This window comes from Physella acuta, unplaced genomic scaffold (genome assembly GCF_028476545.2).
Source record: "Physella acuta isolate Inbredline_101_S28 unplaced genomic scaffold, ASM2847654v3 ptg000738l, whole genome shotgun sequence".
NCBI classification, from domain to species: domain Eukaryota; kingdom Metazoa; phylum Mollusca; class Gastropoda; family Physidae; genus Physella; species Physella acuta.
The window spans coordinates 828,306-848,113 of NW_026732256.1; the positions used below are offsets into that span (position 1 = coordinate 828,306).

General features: G+C 30.5%; 1 protein-coding gene and 1 long non-coding RNA gene across 2 annotated transcripts; both read left to right on the forward strand.

The window, feature by feature from the left end:
* The first annotated feature begins 5,531 nt into the window (after positions 1–5,531).
* On the forward strand, positions 5,532–12,587 carry LOC131950146 (uncharacterized). Its single transcript, XM_059312194.1, has 8 exons — positions 5,532–5,757; positions 6,328–6,446; positions 6,629–6,824; positions 8,826–8,947; positions 9,840–10,029; positions 11,015–11,206; positions 11,780–11,863; positions 12,262–12,587. Exons 1-8 carry the CDS (start codon positions 5,694–5,696, stop codon positions 12,585–12,587), a joined length of 1,293 nt encoding a protein of 430 aa, XP_059168177.1. The 5' UTR covers positions 5,532–5,693.
* A 1,396-nt stretch (positions 12,588–13,983) lies between these two features.
* Positions 13,984–18,442, forward strand: LOC131950123 (uncharacterized). The gene is made up of 3 exons (XR_009388289.1): positions 13,984–14,274; positions 15,547–15,650; positions 16,524–18,442. It is a non-coding gene; the product is annotated as an uncharacterized LOC131950123 (long non-coding RNA).
* Positions 18,443–19,808: the final 1,366 nt, after the last annotated feature.

A 19,808-nucleotide genomic window follows, 5' to 3' on the forward strand; every position in this document is an offset into this window, starting at 1 on the left:
GCGCACTTCTCTCTCTCTCTCTCTGTCCGCAACATATTTTCGCCGGATATGACGTCAGAATCTTCAGCGCTATATGGAGAACTTGCTACGGACTTTTGTTGAAAATAATATGGTACATGTTTTAATGTATAACCACAATTTTATTTAAAGAAGAAAAATAAAAAATAAAGGCTTATTCGAATGTAGAAAAACAGTTTTAATTATGCAACAGGAAAAGCGTTTATAGTTGTGAAAATGAATGTATAAAACAGTGACGTCACTAATGTTTATACATTAACTAATGACGTCATCTGCCTTGTTTAGAATAATATGAAATGGACTATTTCATTCAAATATTATTTAGGTCTACGTACGCTATAAAATTTATACAATACAATTTTGCTCGGGCTAAACTTAAAAAAAAATTCCATTAGGATTCTAGATCTAGATATTCTAGATCTAGGTATTCTAGATCATCTAGATCTACAGATTCTAGATCTAAATCTAGATGATCTAGAACTATGGAAAAACTAGACTTACACAGATGTAGACACTACCTAGATCTAGAATCTATTAAAATAATACATTTCTATACTAAAGTATTTCAGGCCTTAATTACTTTATTGAAATCTTTGTTTATCTATGCAATTTGCTAATCTGTATAATATATAAAGCAATGTAGTCGGGTGCCCGATAGGGCACTTCCCGGCGCCGCAGGCGCTTCAAATTTGGCAGGATCTTGCCTTGGGGCGACAGAACACGCTGAGGGGGTCAAAACTGACCTCGATTGACCGGCGCCTTATATGAGCTATAAATCGAAAAAAAATGTCCACGTAAAAACCTCTTCATAACTCATGAGGTCGTAGACCGACCCTGGGGAAAATTAATTAAGCATTAAAATTCTCAATGTTTTCGAAAGCCTAAGCGAAGCTGGGCAGCATGCCTAGTATAAAAATAAAAGTCGTTTGCGGATTGACACCGTTCATCTGATCACCATCAAATTTAGAGTGTTGATAAGAACACGCTAGGAAAGGGGTCTGCAAAAAAATCAATTTTAACTTCGCCAGGGCGGCGCCACGTGAGGATGCAAATTTTCTTGAAAATTTCCTTGAAACTTGGGAGAAGTTTTATGCGAAAAAAAATCTTATGGGTGGCGTCGAGAGAGTGCGATTTTCATAACTTCACGGTTTGGCGCCTAGAGTTCCACAGTGACTGTTAGCAATTGGCCTGCGAGCACTATGACGCCTACGTTCATTTTATAAGGGCCATACAGCATTTTAAATAAAAATGTTTATAAATTAATAAATGTAGCATTTCTGGAAATTTTGCAAAAGTTTTTAACAGGGGTGGATTTAACAACAAGTTCACTCTAATTAAATATTAACACATTGCGTTATCTTGATATTACTCAAACAAAAATTTCTTGAATTCCTCATGTAGATTCCACCAACAATGTCTGCAAGCTGATGTCTTCTTATGGTGTCTTGTACCTGGCAATGGTTATGTGGACTCTGGTATGGAAGTTGGATTGAAATTGACTTTAAATAATTTTGGTAAAAAATGATTTTAAAATTTTATAAAAGCCATAATTTCTTGCTAATTTAATCAGTTGTAACAGTATAGAAAATATAATAAGTGTTACACCAAACTCACTCTAATTGACTAATGCCCTGAACATTTTGATCACAACTAATATATTTTTCCTATTACATTCAACTGGATTAAAGAGAACTTTTTTTTTCTCTCTGTATTTTACGTAGTTATCAATCTGGACATAAAACAAGAAACATTGGTTATTCCCCATGTTTTTTGTAACAATTATGTAACATACAAGTGGGTACTTCATCTAATTAACATCATCTGTTTTTAGCTCGCATTTACTTCTGTTACACAAATCTTCACATATCATTTTCTAAAAGCACTTTTTGAATGACTAAATCTACAAAGTATCTTAACATAAAAAACATTATTTAAAAGCTATTTGTAATACTGATACTGTTTAATGTTGTTGATGTAACTAAAAGTCTTATGTGTTTGATTACTATATTTTTCATATGAAGCAGTATTTTAATCCAGGTTTATATCTTTAGTTTACATTAAAATCATATTTAGGTATTTTATCAAACTTTAAAAGGTTTTACAGTACAACAAAGATTGCTCTGCTGTCAACATTTTTTGTTTATTTGTATTTATACATAAAATAGAACTACGATTTACTGATTATAAATACCATCAATATTTATTTATAGCATACTTTGCTTTTAGCATTTTAAAGGTTTTTTTTCAGAAGTATTTTGATTCCTATACCAAAACATTTAATATGTTTTCATGTTGTGCATTTAATATAATTTAAAACTACTTGATAGTATTTTATTTTTAAAAATCATAAAAACCTTATACTTTTGACACATTTGAGTGTTGCATATTTATATTATTAATTTTTATTTATTAATTTACAGATATCACCCTCCCCCCCCCCCCCCCCCCCGAAAGCAATTTTAAAAACTATTCTACTAAATGACCATTTGATTAACATTTTCTGCCAAAAATATTTTTTTTAACTTGTTAATTATGTGTGGCTTAATTTAAAGTGGAAAAAATGCATATAGTTTGCTAATGATATGTTTGCAAATTTTCAGTTCTTAAATGTAAATACTTATTTCATAATCTTGCACATACATTTGCTATTTGTTATAAAAAATAATAACATTAGCCAATAAGATCTTTTCAATATAATAAAATTCTAAAATATATAATTTTTTATACCTTTATTCCTATATAAGGTAATTTTGTAAAATATTGACCCCATGTGCTCATAAATTAAGAAAATTAACTTTTGGGGTGATACCTATCCTCACTTATATGTTATACAATTGAAGTTTCCTTAACATCAAGTGTTCATTTTACAAACGAATGCAATATTAAAAGTAGTATTAGCCAGCTTTTAGTTTGGTTTACCAGTTATAACAAATTGTAAAAATTAATGGACAGTCTAATGTTTAAAATGTTAATTAGTGTCTGTTAACTACAGATATAGTTATCAGATTAAAACAGTTTTACATTGCCTTTTAATAATAAATATAATTTTATAATTCTGTATAATTATTATAAAAATAATGTCCAGTCTAAAAATAATGTTCAAATATTTGATTAATGTATGTTAACTACAAATATAATCATATCTTGATAAAAAAAATTACAATGCTCTTTAATAATAATTTTTTTTTAATTTTGAAAAACGTATAGATTTCTTTACAAATGTGTACCTTTAGTCACATGGCAAAATTCAGTGACTTTTTCTATTCTTTGATTTTAATGTATGTGTTCAGTAATCTTCTATTGTAAATACTTTAATGCAATGCTTTACTTATGACAAATCTAAATGTCTATAACAATAAAATTGTAACAGGATATTGGTTTTGTTAAGAATTGCGGTAAACCATGACAACAGACAACTGCATATCAAATATTTTTTTGACATTCATATTTTAAAATGTGAATTTTTTAAAATTGTTATATTGTTAAAATATTTCAAAATTACAACATTAACTCCTTTTAAACTAACGATTTTCATAGATATAATTTGGAAATATATTTTAACAAAAAGTTCTTTTTTTTGTTAAAACCTGAAGAATATGTCAACTCTACTAAACTTGCCCTAAAAGATTTATAGTATTTATTAGCTTTTTTAGAGTTTGTTATATTTCTGTTTACTTAGAAATAATACCTGATTACTAATGCAGCTATTAAAATTTAGTGTTCCGTTTTACCTATAAAATGGTTATTTTTTCTACTAATTTAATGAGTTTATAAATTACACATCCTAATATGTTATAATACCAAAATAAATTTGAAATATATGTGTTGTTCATTTTTTTCAAACATTCCATTGATAAAATGTGGGTTATATTTTAAACAAAATTTGTTGCTTTCATTATCACATTTATCAAATAGTATTTATAAATATAAACCTTTTGAACATTTTTATATACCCTAAGCAATAAGATATATTTGAAAATATAAAGTGCAGTGTTATTTAAATTAAAACTTATACTGTGTCAGGCTTTATAATCTTTCAATGTACATTAGTACTGGTGTCCATCAAGACAGACACAACTTGATACCGATATGCTGACTAGCATGCCACATTGACCTGCAGAAAAACACCAAGAAGACTGGATACACCAGGGCATATTTGGAGAGAACACAATTTTGGGACTAGCCCAGAATTTAGATGACCTGAAAGCTCTTGACGATGGCCTATTTTACAGAAGGGATAACAGGCTAACCTAACCCAAACATCCCACGTTAAAAGATGATGATAATAATGCAAAAGGGTGAATTAATATGTAAAAGGTGATATTATATAAGGAAAAGAATTTTCAGGTTAGAACTAAATGCACATTATTATTTAATAAATAAAACATACATTAAAGTATTACGTTTTATATGTGTTTATATGGCGCATGGTTGGGCAATTCAGTACATGACTGCCGAAATGTTTGCAGTTGAATACTTTTTTTTCAAATAATGTTAAAAATAGATAGTAATAAATTATTAAAAATTATTATTAAATTATTATTTCAATCGAAATCAGATGTGTTTAATGGAAGTCATTGCAAATATGTGTTAATAATGTTAATAAGGCCATTTCCCTTTTTAAAGAACCACTATAACCCTATTTACTCATTCAACAAATCGGTATATATGTTCTCAAATAGACCAGTTGATAACTTCACGTTTCCAAATATTTTAAAGCGTACCAAGAGTCCAGATCTAAATTCAAATAAAGAATTATATCAGGCTATCTCATTTTATTTGTTGATAACCTATTACTAAATTTAGATCTGCTACGCAAACTGATAAAAGTTATGACATCAGTAGACTATATTGTTATAGAATGTATTTCCTCATAATGTAACGGACTAGACTAAAAGCTCTAGATCTTGGCCTAAATCTAGTTATCTCTTTCCTATTTAGTGGACCTATATTTGTTTTACTGATGAAAGATAATACTCCCGAAAATAGACGTGTTAGGTTGTTAATATTAGTGGAATGTGGAGTTACAATTTTGTCTATTTGCTATATTTGATAATTTTCTATCTACTTAAAATATTACTGAAAACTATACAAAACATGTCCTACACTAAACAACAATTTGAACAAGTAAAAAATTGCATAGAAAACGTTGCAATAAAAAGCTCTAATGAATAATGCAATAAAAGGAGCAAATAAATGATTTTAAAATACACTACTATTTAAATAACTATAACGAAAAGCGTCAAAATTATTCATATTTTGTGCATGATACATAGATCCTCATTTATATGCTGTGAGACAGCTGTTTGATACTACCAATTATGGAAAAAATGTGTGTGTAGGCCTATATTAAATAGCCGTTTTTGTAAAATATTTTTGTCAATATTTTATTTTCAGGGTGATAAGATTGCGATTTAAACTTTGGACTAGTATCATTTCACAATGTTGTATGACGCATGAGCTTATCACTATTTTGTGTTTAAAATAAAAGATATTGGCCTACAAGTAGACATACGAACGAACTGTTGGCGTTTGGTTTCTTTCAGATAAATAGGCTTAAAAACAAATATTTTATCCTAAATTCATCACAAGCTTTATAACATTTTACTAATCTAGTAAGAAACACATCTAGATCGTGAGTTCTATTTGAAATTTCAAGGTTTACAAGTTCAACAATGACAGGACTAAATGCAATTACAATAATAGTGACATTTATGTGTTTGCTCAATACTATGGCAGGTGAGTAGGCGACTAGATTAAGACTGGTATCTAGAGATGAGGCTTGTTAGCTGGGGACAGCCGCTCTTCAAGGAGAGACAACTCCAAAATCAAACAACTGCTGCCTTGTAGCTGAAATCTGAGTCAAAGGCCTCAATGGCGCATAATCAGTTGACACGTATACTTAGTTGTGATGGAGGAGATCCCTTCCAACACTAAAATTAAGAAAGAAAAAGACGAAGAGATCAGATCTAGGTCTATATCTATCTAGGTTCTACTAAGTTGTTACTTACAGATGATGTACATTTCTTACAATTACTATCAAGCTCGCATACATTTAATATTATTAAACTTATTTCTTTAATAATAATGATAATTTAGCATTATCAACTGTTAGACAAATAAGAGGGAGAACCTCGACAAAAGCCGCCACACTCCTAAAGGGGGTCGGCAGGACTTATGAGATGAGTAGAAGGGGGGGGGGGGGGGTAGTAAGTGTGACAACACTGTTTAGCACTTTATAATACCGGAATCATATTTTATACCTTTACTGTTTACATAAAAAGGAATACATTCTTATTTAAACTTAAGCTTCGGTAAAGGCCTTTAACTGCACACCGCCCACCATCTACAACAGAACAGCCTCGATTGAATGTTCATCAGAGGCTGCAGACAAAATGAAGGACTGCAAATTTTACATCAACACTCATGTAAGATAACACTGTGAATGAAATTTAAAAAAAAACATTTTTTTTTTCATTTTTAGAAATAATGTAATGAAAATTCAGCGTGGTAGTGTTTTTATCTAGTACAGAAAATGGACTGAACTTATTGATAGAACGTTGAACTGATATATTTATCTAAACAGTCATTAATTTTTAATATCTTATAGAATCTTACAGTAATTGAGAATGCTACTGAAATCAACACTACACTGCTGGATGGATTGTTCCAGAACAACTGTAGCCTCCAAATTCCACTTTTGAATCTAGGCCCTGGTCAGCACCAGATTTCAGCCAGAATGACGTTTGATACAGCAGGTGGAGAAATGGTGGACATCAGCCCTGCTGTAGAAATAGATCTAAAATGTGAGCGGACACACCATTAGATCACTAGTCATTTTCAGCAAAGTGGCGCCTTTTTTGAAAACTTTTTTAACTCAAAATTTTAAACAATGATATTCGTCAGAGATTTATTTTTGGTCGGCACATCGATGTAAATCTTTTACAATATTTATTTTCAAGCAGCAATAAAGCATGTAGTACTAGACTAGTGTTAAATCACGATAATATTTATGAAGCATATATCTTTACAACACGTATTCATAACAGCTGTAACGGTTAGCCATTCTAAAAAATACGATGCATTGCTATGTTTAAAAAACTATATAGCTTGCAACAAAATTGTTATAAAATATGTTTAAATAGGACACAGTAACTATTAGGTTTTTTTTTTTAAATTTAATTTAAAATTAAGTCCGTTTTGAACAACTGAGTAAGCAAAAACAATATATTCTTTTAAGCGTCTTATGCATTCAAATCTTTAGAATAGACATAACGCTATTGTAAACTGTACGTGGATGCCAAAAACTGACAACTCATTATATATATATATATATATATATATATATATATATATATATATATATATATAAATATATATATACACATATACATTATTTTTTACACACACACACACACACACACATATATATATATATATATATATATATATATATATATATATATATATATATATATATATATATATATATAAAGAGAGAGAGAGAGAGAGAAAGACACGTAAATAGAATGTTTTAAAAATTCGGCGCCATTTTTTCTCTTTTAGCTCCGCTTACACTAAAAACCCGGATAAGCCTCTGCATTATATATGCTTATTTTTTAAGAAATTGTCCAAAGTATGTTTTTTTTTTAATTTTCAGCAAAAACTTAAACCCAATTAACAGGAAAAACAAACACAAGTTTTCCTTTTAAATATGCTTCCAACCATCTTCCCATTTTCTTATTATTTGTGTTTAAAATTACAGCCTTTGAAAACATTAATATTAACGTTCCCTACTATTTCTGTGTTTGTATCGGTAAAATTAATTACATTCATAAATGTTTACCTTATCAAATATTTACCCTCTGAAGTTTTTTCTTCAGTTTATCATTAAAGTGCTTTTTTACTTTTTAAAATTAATATTTGTCACTTTTTATAAATTGTAACTCATCCTGTTAGAAATCATATAGGCCTTCTTCATCAGCAAAGCACGATTGTAATTGCAACTATTTAGAGGTAGTGATTTCATGTATGTGGTTTTGAATTCACTTTTGGGAAAGAATGATGTATAGTTCTCGTACAAGCTATATATATATATATATATATATATATATATATATATATATATATATATTTCTAATACTTTTTTTAAAACTAAATATTTAAATTAACTCTGAATTTTCATCTTGAACATTATGAGTTGAGATAATAATTTAAAAAATATCATCAACAAAGGAACCAACATTCTCTCAACATTATATCTACTACAGTTTTAAAATAATTGTGCATGATTTTAACAATATCATGATTCAAATTTGAAATTTTATGTTAAACCTAAATGTGGCTACTAGTTAGGTAATATTGGGCTCTAATGTGCTATCCTGAAGTTTTGTGGGTTTATCATATCAATTCAATCTTTCAATGAGTGTTAGTATTTTTTGCAAAACAAAAAATCCTAAATTTGAACCCCCGGGCAGATGAGGCTTGAAAGGTAGAAATAACACACCTAGGGGGAAAACTTCACAATTAAACAATTGTTGCCTAGCAGTTTATTCCTAAATGATCAAAAGCTATGGATTCAAATCCAGATAGAAAAGATAGAAAAGCAAATATGGCGCATAACTAATTCACACATGGTTGCAGAAATGCTAACCTTGATTGCATAACTTGGAAAAAATCGTTAAAAGCTCCATTGTGTTGGAGGAGATTTCTTCCAATATTACAATTAAGAATAAAGTAGTGGAAGAAGTCTTCCAAAAAAAAAAAAAAACAACGGTTATAGCATATTTTTTTTCTTTGTTTTTCAGCTACACTGGAAAATGTAGTTTGTGACATAATCTTTTATTACACGTTATATGGACACATAGTTGTGTGCAGCGCTGATATGGTGTATTTAGATATCAACTGTGAATTTAATATCACAATGCGGGTAGGTTGATACCCTATCATGAGATAAAGTTTGATTACTGCTGCAGCTTACTTTATCTATCCCTTAATTGTGTGATAATTATTAGGGCTAGACGTGACTTTTAATAAAGCTTTGTCACCTTTCCCGTGCCAGATGATTTTAGTAATGTGTACTAAAACCCAGTCTATTCCAGTATTCCTTGATGCCCTTCAACCATTTTCTTTGTTATCTCCCTCACCTTCTCCCTCCCGGCACTGTGATTGGCATGATTGTATTTGATAGGCCTTTTTAGATTGTGTGCAATGCTAAGTTTATTGAGATATGTGTCTATTGGTAGACTTAATTTTCTAATTTAGTACATTTAGTATATTGTAATTCTTTTTTTAAAGTTCTTAGTCTATATCTATTTTTTTTCTATTTTGTAAGTTATTATAGTTGAACTGTACAATTTCCAAAAAATAATACACTCTATCATTCTCACAATTTAAAATCCTTAGTTTTAGTTTAGAATTTTTTATGTACTGTCCCTGTAAAGTAATATTACCAATATAAACCTAGTGAACCATACGGCGCAGATGAAGGTGAGTTATGAGACCTCCACATCTCAAGGGACAGTTTAGCCCAACACCTTTCACTTTCCTTAACACGAGTTTCGTGGACTCAGGGATGTCCTACATACTTGAGTCTGAGATCTGAACTTGAGACTTTTGAGTTATCCGTCAAGCAATGTTCCACCTGACCATGTCATATAAAATATCTTACTTCTTTCTTCTTCTAAATTATCTTTGTAGAACTACACATTTCACAACAACAATACATTTACTAATTTAATTCAATATTCTAACTTTAAATTTTTAAATATTATTCCTGTTGCTAAAATTTTAAGTCTTAGGTTAACCAAATATTTTTGCAGGGTGCAAAGTATCATAACCCAGGCAGTGTGTCCTACTCCAGTGACATATATATAGAAGATAACACTCAGGTCTACAAGGACAGGTGCACGCTGTATTTTCTTTGGCAATCCTACTCTGTAAACATGGAAATCATGAATGGCTCTGACATTATTGAGATTAAAAACAGCTCATTTAGCACCAATGAAATAGGTAAATATATGTAAATCCTGACTGTTTCTAAAACCCTAATTCTAACCCATGGCTAATCAACTATCGGTCGTCAGTGCATACGTGACTAAACCCAATGTGGTTAAATCCTAATCTTAATCTAGATTCAGAAAGGAAAAAAAGTAATCAATAAAACATACATTTTATTTCAAAAAATGAACAACTTCATATTTCTTAAAAATCTCAAATAAATTCACAAGTAGCTAGATTTTTACTAGTCGAAAATAACTAAGCAACAAATGGAAAGAGACAAATAATCATACTAAAACAAGCACCAAATAACGAACAAAATGAAACAACCACCTCAAGCTATGTTACAACCGAATCCTGAAAGGAAAGAGCACCATGACGCCTAAGTTAGTTTTAAAACGCGTTTGCCGGCGCTCCCAGCAGGTGAAATTTGGCGCCCTGTGGTATTTGAATTGGTGCTTGTTTTAGTATGCTTGTTTGTCTCGTTCGATAGGGTAGATTGTTGTTTAGATAATTAGTAAGGTGCTGTTGTGTACACAACGAGAGGAAATGAAATAACTAAAACAGTGTGTATTATTTTGTTTGAAATCTGTTAAAAAATCGAAATTTAACATTGTGATATTTGAGAATTTGGCTTATTGGCTGCTTTCTGGGTGTCTGTAATTAAGTTAAAATATTTTACTTTTTATATATATTATAACGACATATTATGTTGTGTATATTAAAAAATATTGCATGCCAAGTAAAAAAATGGTGATTGCTTGTCTAGTCATTTAGCTTTAGGTATAATGTTTTTAGAACTCATCCTTTACAGTTTATTGCGTAGGACTGGCAGTAAGTTATTTTTCCATCATACCAGATTCTTGCATTAAAAAAATATGTTATCATTAAAATGCATATTTTAATGTATTAAATTTACATATTTTGTCTTTCTTCTAACAAATGTTAGACTTGGACAAACATGTAAATCTATTTTGCCTCTCTCCTTCGTGGAAAGCCTTTGATCCTGTCTGTGAGTCTGAGATGTCCAAGTCCATATATCCTGGTGACACTAGAACCTGCAAATGTAACTTCAGTGTACTTGGCAAAGGTTTAGATGAGTTTAGTTTGGAGGAACTCATCACAAATTTGATAGATTATGTTCCAGGGAACCCAGATACAGCACTAAGTATTTCGTTAGAAGATATTAGTAAGTTGAAAAATACAAAATTTAAAATATACTGTAATTATTTGATAAATAGATTTTCCCAACTTTATTTAGACCAAAATATTTAAAAAATAATAAAGATGTTTCTTGACCTAGGCATATGAAGGAATGGTGTGGTCAGAATTATGCCCAGGCACCTTTACTTACCTTCAACACGAGTCGATGGCCCGGGGAAAAGCTACGCCCTAAGTCCTGATCATAATCTGAACTAGAGACATTCGAGCTAATAGCCAAAATCATCTATTAATTGAATTGACTATGCAGTCCTATTCTTTGCTATTAAATAAATATATATTTATATATTTAAATATTATATATATATATATATATATATATATATATATATATATATATATATATATATATATATATGTGTGTGTGTGTGTGTGTGTGTGTGTATCGTAGATTCTTATTACCATTTCCATAAACTCAATAAAGATATAATTAAGCTTTCATATGAGCAAAATCCCTTAAGTAAATTTACTTTACGTTAAACGGGAGACAAAGCTATTTATATTTTTACTGATAAAAGAACATTACAATTTCTTTTTACAGAAAACCATAAAACTTTATTCTGTGGTCCAGTGACTCGCACGGGCAGGTCAAAAATATTTGTAGCATATTACCCTGCTCTTCGTGGTAAGTAATGTATAACAAAATTGAGTCCAGCTGTGCAAATGTATAAAGTTTCAAACATTTAATAAATATATCGTTTACAACTAATATATAAAACATTTAACATTATCATTTTTCAATACCAAGTATAAATAGGTTTCTTACCTTGACACTGTTACGAATACAATCTGTTATTACCAGCGATATATATATATATATATATATATATATATATATATATATATATATTTATATACAACCTTCTCAGTGCACCACCACCATCTATTAATACCAGCTATAACAATTTATTCCGTCCTAACTGCCACTAAACATTTCACCAGAATTAACAGTGCCAGCACAGTGTCCTTAATAATCATATCATATTTATATGCCACCTATAAATATTTTTTTTATCTCCGTAGAGCCACCAAAAATAACATACTTCCATGCATTTAACCAAAACAATGATATGGCAGGAGATGGCGGAAACACTGATCTGGTGGTAGACCTGTACTCAAACGTTTTATTTACCTGCTCTGCTACAGGAATTCCACCACCTGACCTTGAACTGATACAGAATGATTATTATGGTAAAAAGCGTACTTTAAAATCCAGTGATCAAATATCATATGTCAAGAAAATGACAGACTGCAGAGAAGCTGGACAATATTCATGTGAAACCAACACGGATTTTTTTAAAACGACTGCCACCAAATCCATTAACGTATACATACGATGTGAGTTTTGATTCGTCGTTACAAAATACATGCTTATTGTTTTTTGTTAGTTGTTTTCTTAAGTTAAACTTCTCAGTTTGAATTTAAGAGAGGGAAAGGGTTAACAAAAAACTTTCAGCCGGGCGCCGACCATACGCCAAAACGGTTTTAAAAAATGGAAAGCTCATTTTAGCTGTAGTTTTGAATTATAAGGATAAAAAAAATATATATGGAGGTGGGGGGGGGGGAGGGGTCGCCAAATTGAAAATTTGTCATCGGGTGCCGGAATGGGTCGCTACTTGCGCTACTGCAGGGCGCGATTTTTTTCTATATATCTATAAATATATATAAAGCAATGTATGTGTGTGTGTGTGTGTTGGTCTGTCTTTTATGCATTACTATCCGATCTCCAAGAAACTTTGCGAAGTTGTTGAGAATACTCCTGGGGAAGTGTCTGCGAGTCGAAAATTCAAATACGTAGGGCGCGATTTGTTTTTTATCTATAAAAGGTATACAAAAAATAAAAGTCGATTGCGGTTTGACACCGTTCATCCGATCGCCATGAAACTTTGGGGAGTTGATTAGAACACTGTAGGAAAGATTTTGCAGAAAAATCTTTTTCAATTTCGCACGGGCGTCGCAACGGGAGAGTGAGATTTTTCTTTATATACGGTATATAACAAAAAAAAGTCAGAAGCATTTCGTTACCTTTCATCCGAGTGCTGCAACAGTTCAAGGAGTTGGTGAGAATGCGCCAGGGAAGGTTTTAAAATTTGATATGAGCGGCGACCGGGAAGGTGCTCTTTTCGTCAATACATAATTTGGCGCCCAGAGTTCCAGAGCGGCTATGTTAGCACTTTTCATCCGTTAATCGTGCGTCCTGCATAGTGTGAAAGGAGTACTACTATATTCAGCGTTAAAACTTCAACATGCGCAACTGCCGGCCTCCGAAGTGCCCGGTTCCCCTTCGAGTACTATGGCACCTCTGCGGTAATGGGGGGCTCCCGAGAGCGCCCCTCTACCTCCATGACACATGGGCGGTCACAGAAGTGTGTTCTGCCATATTATTTTGGTGAGTGATTAATGTACACTCAAGGTTTTCATGCGGTAGTGTAGGTAAACCCGTGTCCTGATATGTATGATCCAAGCGCAGGCATTGTTTATATTTATATAACTCCGTTTCAGAAAACAAGGTCACGCGTTTAAGAACATAAGATTGGTAAGCCATTCACGAAACCCTTCTTATATATTTCGTAAGACTTTCTTCTATCCCCGCGGCAACGCGCGGTGACGGGTACTCTAGTGGTATAAGAAAATAAAGGTCAATTAGGGGTCGGCGTCTAGTCGGTAAAGCTCATGGCTGCTAAACTGAAAAGTCTCGAGTTCAAATTAGTTAAGCTAAATATGTGATTTTATTTCCAGGCCCCCAAGAGCTCTATGACACCCAGACAAAAACCTGGTACGGTCTGATTATGGGCACTCAGGGTCGGGTCAGCGTCCCACTATTTGGCTACCCAGCACCCACCAAGCTAAAGCTGGAAAAACAACATGATGCCAACATGACAGACTTTTCAGTGGTATACAAAGACACTTCTATGCTCACGGGGAATGTCACTGTTATATTCACAGTAGTAGAGGAGAAACACATGGGAGTGTACAAACTGACTGTTGGAAATGGAATTGGTACAGACTTCAGCTATGATTTCCGTGTTTTCAAAGGTCAGTTTTTATTTTATTTTATCTTACAAAGTGCTAAAATCAATTATGCAAAATATATTGTTTGTGAGTTATTCTCAAGATATTAAATACTTTAGATTTAGGGAAAATAAAAACTTTTCACTGTTAGCTGTATACAAAACAATGTTATGGTGAAACAAAAGTTGCTGGTGGAAATTACATTGGTGATCGAAAACTGATCAAATTAATTACTGTTATTCATTAACAAAAGGGGAGCTAAATTAGTAGCAGAGATAGTTCAACTTGAGAGCAGACAGGTAGATAATCCATGAATAACATGTGCTTTAAAGGGAATATTAGTGACATGACTTTTAACAAAGAACTGATCAGGAAACATTTTTTAGTGAGCAGAGTTGTCAACTTATGAACAATTTGCTTGGAAATAGTAACTAGAATACTATTTGTTGTGAAACTAAAATTTAAATTGACTATAATAGTTTTATAAAAACTAAAAAGTAAAAAATATGGGGCAGTGAGGCCTAGTGGTAGAAAGCGTGACCGCTTACCCAAAAGTACCAAGTTCGAATCCTGGTTCATATCAGTAGAATTTCCCTGTCTACCAAGCTCCAAAGGGTAGCTAACTCACATTAGGAATCAAAGGTGGCTGAGCATAGTGCTGATCACATTATTTCCTTAATTGTCGAGGTTTCATTGAAATAGATGAACTCTACTTCTGTCACAAGATTCTTGGGACATTAATGGACAAAAATAATGAAGATGATAGGGAAAAGGTTATAGTGCACTTAAGTAAAAGTTAGTCGAGAATCAAGGTTATTGATTGTTGTTACAGTTGAATAAATTTCAGTACAGTAGTATCGGATAATATTTTACTTTTTAAAAAGCATGCCCTTGTTAAATTACTATATAAAAAAGTAATGTACCCTTTCTAACTTTACAGTCCATGGTGTAGAAGAAATAAAACTCATGTTTCATTCACCATGGTATGTGAAGGGATAGAATGGTCAGAACTTCTCTCAGCTTCCTTTATTTATTTTGAGTCAGGTACCCAGCACAGCTGGGTAGACTCAGGGATGTCACAGAAACACTCATGAATTTACGGTTAACATTTGAATGTTCTAACATCTGACCATGACGTCTCTTTCAATAAGTGCATTTTTTTTAATGTACTAGCTACATCTATTTTGTACTTCTTCATGCTAAAGACAAATTCAGATACAACAGATAAATGAATATTAAACCATTTTATTCTCTCAATATTTATTAAAACAAAAAATTCTTGAATTCCTCTGGTAGATTCAACCAACAAGCTGATGTCTTCTTATGGTGTCTTGTATCTGGCAATGTTCCTGTGGGCTCTAGTCTGGAAATTGGCTTGAAATTGACTTTCATCAACGGTGGTAAGAAAATAAGTTTTAAATTTTATAATTTCATTTTTTAATAATGAAAATAGTCTTTACTTGGTATAGAAAGTATTATGTGTTTTTACACCCCTCTCACTATTTGACTGGACATTTTGATCACAACAAATTTTTTTCCCCAGCACATTTATCATCTTGATTAAATGAAACTCGATTTTTGCTCTTTCTATTAGATGTAGTTATCAAGTTTGACATTTAACATGGTTATCCACATGTTTTTATTTTGTAAAACAAAATTCATGTAGCTTATACTTATGAACTTCATCTAATTAATGTAATTTGTTTTTTTTAACTAGATGATAACTTTGTTAAAAAGAAAGTCTTCAAATATCATTTTCTTACAACAATTTTTGAAAGGCTACCTCTTCAAATTATTTCAATTAAAAAAAAAATATTTGAAAGTTCTTTGTATGACTGATACTATTTATTGTTGTTGATGTAAACAAAATGCTTTTGTGTTTTTTTTTAAATATGTTTAATCAAAGATTATATTTTTAAAATCATTACACAATTTAAAATCAATAATTAGTTCTTTTAACAAACTTGAAAAGGTGTTACAGTAGATTAAAAATTGATCTGCTATAAACATTTTTGTTTAGTTGTATTTAAACATACAATAAAATTATGATTTATTATTTATAAAGATTATCAATATTTCTTACAGCATAATTTTTGTTTTGTTTTAAAGAAGTGTCATGATTCTTTTACCATAACATTTTCTTTATTTTTATCTTGTATATATTATATGATTTTAAATTACATGATAGTATTTATTATCAAACAATCATTATACCCTTATACTGTGCACTAATTTGACTGTGGTATATTTATTACATTTTATTTTATTTACAGGTATAAGCCCAGAGAACAATTTTTGAATTTCCTTTTTATACAACTAAATAAATCTTTCATGAACATTTTATGTCAAGCAATTTTTTTATATTAATTACTTGTGGTAAATTATTTTTCAAATATTCATGGTTACACATTATTTTATAAAAATGATAAATTAATTTAATTAATGTATGGGTTATCCAGTTTTAATTCAAAAGAAAATTGATTTTATCTTAAATTAATATAATTTTCAACTAAAAACTGCATTTTTAAAGAAAATCAACAATGAGATTACACACTTTTAACCAATCAGAGAGCAGTTTTTATTTTGTGTTTTTGTCTAAAACACTTTTTGGACATGCCATGCAATGTCCTTCAAACATTTAAAAAGCTATGTAGCTGAAATTTAGTATATATTTTCATAATCCAATATTTTGTAATTGGTCTATTAATATTCAGTTCCTTGAAAGATTTTATGGATACTGATGTTAATATTTCGTCGAACCCTTATTTTTAAAAAAATAATAAATTACTTATTTTTCATCAGAATTAAACAGAAGTAGAAACAAATTTTAATGTATATTATTTGTTTGTCATATGTTTGCTAATTTCCAGTTCTTTAAATACTTTTTTTTTATAAATATGCTACTAAATACAAAAATAATTTTCTTCTTCGTTCTTAATTAAATATTTGATGAAGAATTTAAACAAGCCCAACTTAGTTATGAACTGGACTGTGGTCTCCAGATCAGTGGGTGCCCCATATAGTTTTTCCTATAAATATAATAACATTATCCATTAAGATTTTTTTCAAGGTAACAAGAATTTGAAACTATATTTTTTTTACATATTTTCATGTGTATAGTTATTGTGTAAAATATTAGCCCCCCCTGTATTCTTGAAGAAAGATAATTCTCTTTTTGTATGATATTTATCCTAAGATATCGATGCAGTCGTGCTCTCCTTAACATCAAGTGTTCATTTTACAAAATGATGCAATAATAAAAGTAGTAGTACCCAGCCTTGCTTTGGTTTAACAGTTATAACAAATTGTAAAAATAAATGGCTAGTCTATTGTTTAAAATATTAATTAGTGCATGTTAACTACAGATATAGTTATCAGACTAAAACAGTTTAACATTGCATTTTAATAATGAATATAATTTTTTAATTCTGTAAAAAGGTATAGATTTTTTTTAAACATTGTACCTATATCTTTACCTAGTCACATAGAAAAAGTTAGTCAAGTTTTTTTTTATTCTTTAATTTCAATCTATTTTTGTCAATATTCTTCCACTGTATATATTTTAATTCAATGTTTTAACTATTATACATCTACTTGTCTTTAATAATGAGATTTTAACAGGGTATTATTGGCTATTTTTGGTGTTATTGTTTTTTTTCTATTCTTTAATTTCAATCTATTTTTGTCAATAATCTTCCACTGTATATATTTTAATTCCATGTTTGAACTACTACACATCTTCTTGTCTTTAATAATGAGATTTTAACATGGTATTATTGGCATTAATAAACATTGCTTTAACTGTGACAAGAGACAACTCTTTATCAAATCGTTTTTATCATACTTATTTTAAAATGTTTATCTTTTTATATAGTTTTATTGCTAAAATATTTCAAAATAACAATATTAACTCATAATAAACTGAAGATTTTCATAGATATATTTTGAAAATATATTTTAGCAAACAGTACCTTCCTTTCTTAAAACCATCAGAATATGTCCACTCTACTTAACTTGCCCTAAAATATTTATAATATTTATTAACTTGGTTGGAGTTTGTTCTATTTCTGTTCACTTACAATTAATTCCTGATTACTATTAAAGCTATTAAAATTTAGTGTTTTGTTAAGTGTAATTCAGAGCCGTAGCGAGAGTGGGGGGGACGGGACATATGTACCCCGGCGCCGACCTTAGGGGGGGCACCAAATTGAAAGTTTGAGCGGGGGGTGCAAATGAAAATTCAAGGGGGGTGCAAATCGAAAGTTTGAGGGGGGTGGTGCAAATGAAAAGTTCGAGGGGGGGGGGTGTAATTCTTCTTATAGATTTGCTATTTTCTCTTTTAATTTTCTGTGTTGATAAATTATACAACCTACTATGTTATAATACTAAAATAAATCAGAAATATAGGTGTTCATTATATTCAAACATTCCATTGATAACATGTAAATTATATATTAGACATTTTTTTTGCTTACATTATCACATTTTCTTATTTTTTAGTATTTTAAAACCCTTTGAGATTTTTTTTATGAACCCTACACAATAAAACATAACTAAAAACATAAAGTGCATTATTGTTTATATTAAAACCTATTTTGTGTCAGGCTTTAAAATGCTTTTTCTGTACTTTTGTACTGGTGTCCATCAAAACAGACAAAACTTGGTAACAATATGCTGACTAGCATGCCACATTTACCTGCAGGAAAACACCAAGAAGATTTGATACACCAGAGCACAGTTGGAGATTACACAATACTGGGACTAGCCTAGAATATAGATGACTTGAAAGCTCTTATCGATAGCCTATGATAACAAGCTCACCTAACCCACACATACAACTTTAGAAAGTGATACTAATAAAGTAAATGGGTCAATTAATAATGTAAAACAGTGAATTAAATGTAAAATGTGATATTATATAAGGGAAATAATGTTGAAGTTAGAACTATGTGCACATAGGTTAAATAAAACATGCTATATAGTATTAAATTGTGTTTTATCACCCATGCAAATACATGTGTATGTGTGGCACATATATGGATGGTTGAGTACATGACTGCCTATTTGAAAGTCTTAAGATGGGACACCGAATTTCTGCTATTGATTTCTTTTTTCAAGTAAACTTACAAATTAATAGTATTTTAAATGACTAAATTTATTTAGGAAATTATTAGATTTTCAATCAAAATCAGATGTGTTTGAAGGGAACTAAAAGTAAATATTATTGTTAAAAAATTATGCTTATTTCCCTTTCAATTTGGCAAAAAAAAATATGTTAAATAACTTTATAGAATTTCCCTTCTCAAATCAATGAAATAGAACATTAGCCTAATTATAGTAGCAGTGCACACAATGATAAAATTTGATATGCTTTATTGTGTTACACTCTAAAGAATAGATGTTATAACTGAATACTAAAAATAGGTTGGCCTACTGCATTATTTATATAAAGAGGGCATAATATAAGCTTTTTAGCGCAATTTCCATACGGACAATTGCGAATATTAACTCGTCATTTCTGGATGTATGAATGATGAATAAATGGATGGATGTGTGTC